The following is a 9,358-nucleotide window of genomic DNA, read 5'->3' on the forward strand; positions in this document are numbered from 1 at the left end:
GAGCATGGGCACAGTGCAGCAGCCTGGGGGGATGCAGGAGCTGCCCAGGGGGATTGCAGCAGTTCAGGGCAGGGTCTGGGCTCTGCAGGAGGCAGATTCCCCCTGGAGCAGCAGCTGCTGTGTCAGATAACCCAGAGGGGATGTGACAGCGTTCACAGGGCTCTGAGGATGAGGGAAGAGATGAGGATCTGACTCCGTGTTTCAAAAGGCTTGATTTATTATTTTATGATATGTATTACATTAAAACTATACTAAAAGAATAGAAGAAAGGATTTCATCAGAAGGCTGGGTAAGAATAGAATAGGAAAGAATGAATAACAAAAGTTTGTGTCTGGGACAGAAAGTCTGAGCCAACTGGGCTGTGATTGGCCATTAATTAGAAACAACTACATGAGACCAATCCCAGATGCACCTGTTGCATTCCACAGCAGCAGATAACCATTGCTTATATTTTGTTCCTGAGGCCTCTCAGCTTCTCAGGAGGAACAATCCTAAGGAAAGGATTTTCCATAAAAGATGTCTGTGACAAGGGGAGGAGAGGATCAGACTGAGCACAGGGCCACGGGAGGATTTTCTAATTAATCTTCCAGACTAATTGAGAGGATGGGAGGGATGTGACAAGGGCTGGGTCATTCCTGCTCTGACCCCTCAGGAAGGTTCAGCCTCAGCCTCTGGGGGCCTTTGCTTCACTGTCCCTCTGGATCAGCCCAGTCTTGGGGTGTTTGGGATGTTCTGCACCAGACAGAGCCTCTTCCTTTGGGAATCTCAGCTCTGGAAGAGGAGATCATTTCCCCCAGGGGAGCTGGGCAGCACCTGCTGACCCTGAGGAAAAATCTGCCTCTAACCACAAAGCAAACACAGCTCCAAATCTCCCTGTCAGCACCTCCACCCCCATCCTCAGCTGCCTCTGGCTCCATCACCCCTCCCAGATGGGCAAATCCTGCAGAGATTTCTGCACAAGCATCTCAGGATTTTGTGTTCCACCTCTTCCCAGGCAGCAGAGAGCACCAGGTGGTGGCAGGAGAAGGGGAGGTGCCACCAAACCTGGGGAAATCAGAGGGGTGGAACTTTCCAGAAGCAGCTGGACATTGCCAGTCCCTGTGGCTCATCCCAGAAGGGCAACCCTGGAGCTGGGCAGGGTGGCAGAGCCCAGGGGACACTGCAGGGCCACCAGCCTGGGGGTGCTGCTGCTCTGGGGTCCAGCCAGGACACCCTGGAGTGCCTGGCACAAGGAAGGAGCTCCTGGAGCATCTTCCCTGGAGCTTTGGGGTGGTTGAGCATCATTTGGGCTTTGGGGGCCTGGAGGAGGGAGGGAAAGGATCTCCCCCCTTCTCTGCACCACCTGTGACTGCCAGCCCTGACTCTGGGACTCCTGACAGGGCAAAGTCCATCAAAACCAAGCAGAAATGGTCCAAAAGTTGCTTTCAGCACCTGAACTTGTGCAGGCCTCTACAAGCTCCAGCATTACCTGCACAGCTGGGCAGGGTGGCCCAGCCCAAGGGACGGGGGACACTGCAGGGCCACCAGCCTGGGGACAGCCAGGACACCCTGGAGAGCTCCAATCTGTGCGTGGCTGCTGGGAGGAGCCCTGGATTCACCCCCTGTTTGTCCCCTTGGGAATGTGTCCCTTGGCTGGGATGGCTTCAGGGTCATGGTCTGGCACTCCTGGATTGTCCCCACAGTGTCACAGAACAGGCCCCTCTGGGACAGGGACTTGAGAAGGGAAATGAGATGAAGTTCTCAAAATGAACCAACACAAAAATAGGGATTTGAAAACAGGAACCAGAGCCACCTTCTGTTGTTTGCCTGCAACTTCTCCCATCATTTGCTCTGCAGCAGCATCTTCCCTTCCCAGTGCAGCCCTTGGCCTGTCCATGTGGCCACAGGGCACAGGAACATCAGCCAAGGCCCTGATGGACACCAGGAGAGGCTCAGGGGGGCTCTTCCAGTTTGCACTGAGCTCCACAGCCCCCAGCCCTGGCATTGCCCCCAGCCCTGGCATTGCCCCCAGCCCTGGCACTGCCCCCAGCCCAGTGTCACCACCCTCACCTTGCCCTGCTGCCCAGCAGGGGCTCAGGCCATGGGGATGTTTCATTCCAGACCCTTCCCCTCCTGCCCTGGGCTCCATCCCTGCTCCATCCCTCACTGGCCTGGGGATGTTTCTGCAGGAGGTTTCATCCTGCAGGAGGTTTCTGCCTTTCCCTGCTGCCCTGGCAGCACTCAGAGCCCAAAGGATTGATTGGGAGCCCAAAGGATTTGAGAGCCCAAAGGATTCCCTGGACAGAGGCTTCCCTTCCCCATGTGGTGTTCACTGTCCCTGCACTAGGCAGGGAAACTGAGGCACAGACACGGAGGCCTTGTGCTGCAGTTCACTGCCCCCCCGGCTACCAGAGGGGACAGGTTCTGCTGGCCCTGCCCTGCCTGGCCCTGCAGCTGAGGCAGGAGGAGCCTGGCTGATCCCAGGGCCCAGCTGGGGCACTTTAACCACAAACAGGTTTCACCTGGAGCAGGCAGTGTGGGGGCAGGTCCACAACCACCCCTGCAGCTCCTCCAGGGTGTGTTTATAAACCCACACCCCCCTCACCCCAGGGGCTTTCTCTCGCTTCCTTTTTTTTTTAAATTCTTTTTTTTTTTTTTTTTTGTCTTTTTTTTTTTTTTTTGCCTTTTTTGGGGGGGAGCTTTTGGGGTATTTGGGAGTTGCTGCCTTGGGGTGTTTGGGATGTTCTGCTAGAGCTTAGAATTTCCTCCCATTTCTACCAAGCAGGTAAGGACACACAACCATCAACCATCCCCTCCTGCAGTGGCCCTGCCTGGGCTGGCTGAGCTGTCCCAGCGCCGTCCTTGTGTGTCACATCCCAGGTGAAGGGACAATGTCCTCACGTGGCCCTGGAGTGCCCTTGGGGCTCGATTCCCAGCCCAGCTGCAGCCCCCCGGTGCCTGCACCGAGGAATTCCCCCCTGGCACGGCCTCTCTGTCCCCCCTGGAGCTGCTCCCTCGCCCTGCTTGGCCAGGAGGAGCCCGTGGAGAGCTGCACCAGGTACGTGCAGGGCTGAGCCTGGCCTGGCATGGGACAAGGGACATGGCTGGGGTGTGTTTGAAACAGCCTGGGGGGCTCCCGAGGCTGGGCTGGGGCTGTTCCCTGTGCCAGGGCAAGGCTGGGGGGCACGGGCTGGAGTCAATCCCCATACTCAGGGTAAGGATGGTGGGCACGGGCTGGGGCTGTCCCCCGTGCCCAGGACAAGGCTGGAGTCATTTCCCATACCCAGGGCAAGGCTGGTGGGCACAGGCTGGGGCCGTTCCCTGTGCCCAGGGCAAGGCTGGGGCTGTTCCCAGGCTGGTGGGCACGGGCTGAAGTCATTCCCTGTAACCTGATTCCCAGGCTGGGGCTGTTCCCTGGACCCTGGGCAAGGCTGGAGTAATTCCCCATGCCCAAGGCAAGGCTGGTGGGCTCCCTGGACCCTGGACAAGGCTGGTGGGCACGGGCTGGGGCTGTCCCCCGTGCCCAGGGCACGGGCTGGGGCTGTCCCCCGTGCCCAGGGCACGGGCTGGGGCTGTCCCCCGTGCCCAGGGCACGGGCTGGGGCTGTCCCCCGTGCCCAGGGCACGGGCTGGGGCTGTCCCCCGTGCCCAGGGCACGGGCTGGGGCTGTCCCCCGTGCCCAGGGCACGGGCTGGGGCTGTCCCCCGTGCCCAGGGCACGGGCTGGGGCTGTCCCCCGTGCCCAGGGCAGGGCTGGGGCTGTCCCCTGGTGTCTCTGCTGTCCCAGCACGGTGGCCCGGGCAGCAGCTGAGCCCGGTGTCCCCGCTGCTGTGCCAGCAGCTCCTGCGAGCTGGGGGTGGCGCTGCTGGAGCGCTCCTGCCCGGGCCCCGACCCGCAGCTGCTGCGCAGGATCGTGGCGCAGGTGGAGTTCTACCTGTCCGATGAGAACCTGGCCAGGGACGCCTTCCTGCTCAAACACGTGCAGAAGAACAAGATGGGCTTTGTCAGCATCAAACTGCTGACATCCTTCAAGAAGGTGGGTGCTGGGGGTGCAGGCTGCCTCCTGTGGGGTGTGCGAGGAGCTCTGGGTGTGTCCTGGGGCTGCCCTCAGTGCCCAGGGGAGCAGGGAAAGCTCCTCAGGTCACCCCCAGGGCTGGATTCACCTCTTCACTCTTTGGAAGTGATCATCCCTTAACCAAAAACACCCAGGGAAGTGCTGGTGGTGTGGCTTAGGGGGCAGTTGTGGCTCCTTGCCGGATCCTGGGGGATGCTGGGGCTGTCTGCAGATCCCAGAGCTGCTCACACAGAAGTGCAGGATGTTCCCTGTGCTCTGGGCAAGGCTGGTGGGCACGGCTGGGGCTGTTCCCCGTGCCCAGGGCACGGCTGGGGCTGTCCCCTGGTGTCTCGGCTGTTCTGCTCACACAGAATATTGCCCTGGGAGATGTTGTATGGGGTCACAGCCTGCCCGGAGCGGGGGTTTAGGGTGCTCCCTGTCTCTGTGGGGGGATGCAGGGTGATGGGGATTCCACCCCCTCAGTGCCCAGGGGAGCAGGGAAAGCTCCTCAAATCACCCCCAGGGTTGGATTCACCTCTTCTACCCATGGACTGCTTTGGAAGGGATCACTCCTTAACCAAAAGAAATCCAGGGAAATGCTGGTGTGGCTTAGGGGGAAGCTGTGGCTCCTTGCCAGAGCCTGGGGGACGCTGGGGCTGCCTGCAGATCCCAGAGCTGCTCACACACAAGGGGGACATTGTGACAGCGGGGGCCACAGCCTGCCTGGAGGGGGGTTTCGGGCGCTCCCTGTCTCTGTGGGGGATGCAGGGTGATGGGGATTCCGCCCCCTCTGTGCCCAGGTGAAATACCTGACCCGGGACTGGCGCCTCACCCTCTACGCCCTCAAGTTCTCGGCGCTGCTGGAGGTGAACAAGGAGGGCACCAAAGTCCGGCGGCGCCTCCCCATCCCCGAGCACCTGCTGAGCGTCCCCCCGAGCAAGCTGCTGCTGGCCTGGGAGCTGCAGCCGCGGGAGCAGGACCTGCCCCTGCAGAAAAACTTCCTGGACACCATCACCAGGATGTTCAGCCCCTTCGGAGCCATCGCCTCCATCCGCCTGCTGCGGCCGGGCCGCAAGCTGCCCTCGGACGTGCGCAGGTACTCGGCGAGGTTCCCGGAGCTGCTGAGCCGCTGCTGTGCCCTGGTGGAGTACGAGAGCCTGGAGAGCGCCCGCAGCGCCGCCGACAGCCTCGGGCACCGCGACTGGCACGGCAGCATCAGGGTGGTGCGGCTCTGCGGGAAGGGAGGAAGGAAGAAATTCAGCGAGGAGAGAGCGCCTTGGAAGGCGTCGCCGGCGGCTCTGAGCTTCCCCCGCAGCCCCAGGGAGGGTTCCCTGCCCTGCAGCGCTGCCGAGCCCGATGATGCTGCAGGGTCGCTGTCCTTCCTCCTGGACCAGGAGCCGCTGGCACCGACCTGGCCTGGCAGCGATTTCACACCGGGAGATCCCAGCGCCTTCCCCGGCTCCTTCCTCCCTCAGCTCGGGGTGGGCACCGAGAGCCGCCCGGGGGCTGCGCCGGGGTCCTGGACACCCTGGGGCAGCGGCCTCTGCCCCAAAGGTGCCCCCGGTGATGCCCAGGGGGTGTCCGAGCCCCTCGGCCTTTGGGACGGGGTCCTGCCCCTGCCCCGCAGCCCCGAGAGCTTCAGGAGCAGCTTCGGGAGAGAAGAGCTCGTCCTGCGGCGCTGAGAATTCTTCAATTCAGGGCTAGGGGTGCTCATGGTCTTTTTTTTTTCCCCTTCTTCTTTCGAGAGGAAGGCTTTCCTATGGTCCTGCGAGCTGTGGGCAGTGGCAGAGCAGCTGAGCCAGGGGACAGAAGTTTTGGGGCACGGGCGATGCTCGAGGCAGACGCCGAGCAGCAGCAGGAGCTGTGCTGTGCTCATGCCAGTGAGACTGTGCTTGCTCAGGGCCCAGAGAGCTGGGTTTGGGGTCCAGGTTTTGGATGAGAAATGGACAATAAAGAGAGATGAAGTTTCCAGGCACTCTCTGGTTGATGCTGTGATTTTTTGGGGTTTGTTTTTGTTTGTTGGTTTTTGTTGTTGTTGTTGTTTTTTGTTGGTGTTTTGTTTTTGTTGGTTGTTTTTTTTTTTGTTTGTTTGGTTTTGTTTGGGTTTTTTTGGGGGTTTTTTTTCCCCTTATCTTTCCAGGCCTTGCTGCTGCCTGAGGTGCAGAGCCAGACAAGGGAAGGAGGGTCCCTGCCTGCAGCTCCCTCCCTTGCTGTCCTTGGGGTGGTGGGGACACTGAGGGGTGCCCAGGTTGGCTGAGCCTGAGACAAGAGTGAAGGCTGTGGTGGCAGGGCTGTGGTTCCTCCTGGCTGTTGGCTGCTCAAGGCTCTCTGGCATCTCTCAGGATGGAATATGGGGGCTCCCTGTGTCCCTACTGCTCCCACAGCCTCCCCAGCTCCTCTGGGAAAGGGTTTAGGGAGGCTACAGGTGCCTCTCAGGGTGTGCCAGAGCTGGGATGGGGTGGGGTGAGTCCCACACCTGCAGGGGTCACAGCTCGTGTGAGGAGAGCTTTGAGCAGCCCCTGCAGTCAGGAGCCTCTGGGATGAAGATGAGGAGGATGGAAAACAAAGCAGATTTGGGTTCTGGTTCTCACCCAGCCAGCGCCCTGGCACTGAGGAGTTGTTCTACAGGTAGTGAGGAGAATTCTCTGGATCAGGAATTCCTTGTCCTTGTGGTGAATTTCATCCCCCCAGACCCCAGCTGGGAATGGCCTTGCTGGGGCAAGCAGGTCTGGGAAATTCCAGAGAGAATTGCTTGTCACGAGTGCTCAGGGAGCCACCAGGAAAGGAAAGATTCCATCCTAAACCTGCTGGTTTGGAATGGGGAACTGGGATGGTCCTGACCCCAGTGCTCCTGAAATGGTTGAGTTTAATGCTGTCAGTGTGAGGACAGAGATGGACACCAGAGCTGCTTCGCAAGACTTGGAGAGAGGAAATGTTCTGGTGCTCAGCAGAGTTCCCTGGGAATCTTCAAGGGGCTTCTTTGTGACCCTCTGGAGCAGGTAATTCCCAGTCCCAGGGCCCAGCCCCTCTTCCCTTCCCACTGTGGGAAGGGAACACACAACCACCCCCTCCCTGCTCCCCCACCACAGCACTCTAGATCCTGGTGCTTTTCCGTAAAAATATCCTTTTTATTGGCCTCTCCCTCTGTGCTCCCTCAGCGCCTGCAGCCAGGTTGGATCTTCGGGGCCTTGGAGCCCCCACAGACCTCAGGCTTCTCCCCCTGCCACAGAGCGGCCATGAGAGCCCCAGCAGCAATGGGGACATGTCCCCAAGCCCTGCTGTCCCCACAGAGCCTCGCCTCACCTGGTAGAGGTGACAAACCAGCCCCAGCAGCGAGGCCTCTGCCTGTGCCTGCAGCTCGTCCGTGTGCTTCTGTGGGGGGACAAGGGCTGCTCAGGGGGGTCCCCAGGGTGTCCCAGCCCCACCTGGCACCCCCGTGCCCCCCTGCCATACCCCGTTGATGGTGATCCAGGGCACGTACTGGTGTGGAGGGTCCAGTGCCTCGGTCAGCTGGGCATTGTGGTGCATCAGGGCCACCCCCGTGTCCCCCTGCACGCAGGCGCTGATGCGGCCGCTGTCCAGCTCTGGGGCGTAGATCTGCAGGCACTGCCGGGCACAAGGGACACTCAGGGGGACAGGGACATCCCCTGTGAGGGGCAGTGAGGGGCAGGGAGGGGGACATACGGCCTCCAGGTTCTTGGTGACGGAGCTGCCCGACTCCAGGCAGAAGATGACGGGGAAGTAGGTGCTGAAGTTCTTGGCCTCGTGCATCAGACAGGCCTAGGGGGACAGGGCGGGCCGTGAGGGGCTGCTGGAGCCCCCCGTGCCAGCCCCGCGGGAACGGGCACCGTCACCTCCATCATGTTGCCCAAGCATTCCTCGGGGCCGTGCTGGCACTCGAAGTCCAACCTGCCGCTGACGTTCCTCTCCTGCGGGACCGAGTGGGATGAGCGGGGCCGGCGGCACCAGCGGGGCGAGCGCCGGCAGCGCCGGCTCCTACCTGGGCGTTGCCGTAGGGCACCAGGGTGATGCTCAGCATCTCCTCGGGCAGCAGCAGCCAGGTGGGGAAGAGCTCCAGCACCAGGAACTCGCGGCACGCCGGGCACAGGCTCTCGTAGTACAGGCTCAGCTCCACGGGCGCAGCCACGGGCTGCGGGAGGCTCGGGCAGCGGCTCTGCACCTGCACACGGGAGGGTTTTGGGGTGCACTGGGGGGTGGTATGGATGCTGCACCCCCATTCTAGTATCTGTAGGGATGGGGGGAAGCTCCGGGATGCAGGGAAGAAGGGGGAGATGAGGCTGTGCAGGGCTAGAGGGAAGTGAGAGTGGTCGGGAGTTTTCGGGGCTTTCCACCAGAACTTCCCCAAAATATTTCAGGGGAAAACAAATTTAGAGCAGGATCTGCCTGGGTGGGTGGGGGTATGGCCCAGCACCCAGTGCCAGGGGGAAGCTGCAGCCTCGTGGGGCTCACAGGGCGCTGTCACTGCCCGGTTCTGTTTGGGGCAGAATAAGCCAAAAAGCGGTTTTAGGCTTAAAAAGCAGAAGTGCCAAGGGCAGCTGGGGAGGGGCCGCGGGCAGGGTCCGGCTGGACCAGAGCCGTTCCCCGGGGATCTGGGGAATGCCGTGGTGCCCGTGTGGCACCGGAGGCTCTGAGCATCGCCGTGGCTGTGACAGCCCGTGCCTCAGCGGCACTCGCTCCAGGCATTGCTGCCCCAACCCTGTCCCCGCGTCCCGGTGCCCCTGCCCTTGTCCCCAGCCCCGGCGGCAGCAGCAGCAGCAGCTCTGACCTGGCAGGCGACGGCGGTGTCCCGGGAGCTGCACCAGCGGTGGGCAGGGTGATCACAGCCGGGGGCCGCGCCGAGCCCTGGGGCCACCAGGGCCACCAGCACAGCCAGCGCCACCGCGGGGGCCATCAGGACGCCGGGGTGACGCGGAAATGAGCCCGTCCCAGCGGGGACTTTTAAAGCGGGGCTGTGCCCGCCCTCCGGCCCTTCCTGCCCTTCCTGCCGCCCCGGCCGCCGCCTCCCGTGACGCCGCCGCCCCACGTGGGCTCCGCCGCCGCTCCCGCTGCCCCCGAGCTGGGACTCGGCTCCCCGGGGGTTCGGGCAGTGAAACCCGGCCCGGAGCAGCCACGCGTGGAGCTCCCCGAGCCGCAAGCGGGGCTGGGGGCCGGTACAGCCCGCGGTGGGTGCGGGACCGGGATGCAGCCCAAGGCATCCCGAGTTCAATCACGGGAACCTCGTGGTTCCCCCGGTTTGTAGCCGCTGTTTCCGGCCCTTTCTCAGCTCCCGTCCCCACGTGTCCCAGCCCTACAAACCCGAGGAGCAC

The 9,358-nt window shown here is 62.1% G+C and overlaps 2 protein-coding genes across 2 annotated transcripts; one reads left to right on the plus strand and one right to left on the minus strand.

Moving 5' to 3' along the window:
* The first annotated feature begins 2,870 nt into the window (after positions 1–2,870).
* Positions 2,871–5,713, plus strand: LOC118696856 (la-related protein 6-like). The gene is made up of 3 exons (XM_054517393.1): positions 2,871–3,037; positions 3,815–4,013; positions 4,832–5,713. Exons 1-3 carry the CDS (start codon positions 2,871–2,873, stop codon positions 5,711–5,713), a joined length of 1,248 nt encoding a protein of 415 aa, XP_054373368.1.
* A 1,425-nt stretch (positions 5,714–7,138) lies between these two features.
* On the minus strand, positions 7,139–8,949 carry IFI30 (IFI30 lysosomal thiol reductase). The gene is made up of 7 exons (XM_036399381.2): positions 8,818–8,949; positions 8,032–8,211; positions 7,886–7,960; positions 7,716–7,811; positions 7,485–7,637; positions 7,335–7,403; positions 7,139–7,251 (listed from the first exon to the last, which is right to left on the minus strand). Exons 1-7 carry the CDS (start codon positions 8,941–8,943, stop codon positions 7,186–7,188), a joined length of 765 nt encoding a protein of 254 aa, XP_036255274.1. The 5' UTR covers positions 8,944–8,949; the 3' UTR covers positions 7,139–7,185.
* Positions 8,950–9,358: the final 409 nt, after the last annotated feature.

The sequence above is a fragment of the Molothrus ater genome, chromosome 26 (genome assembly GCF_012460135.2).
Source record: "Molothrus ater isolate BHLD 08-10-18 breed brown headed cowbird chromosome 26, BPBGC_Mater_1.1, whole genome shotgun sequence".
Taxonomy (NCBI): Eukaryota; Metazoa; Chordata; class Aves; order Passeriformes; family Icteridae; genus Molothrus; species Molothrus ater.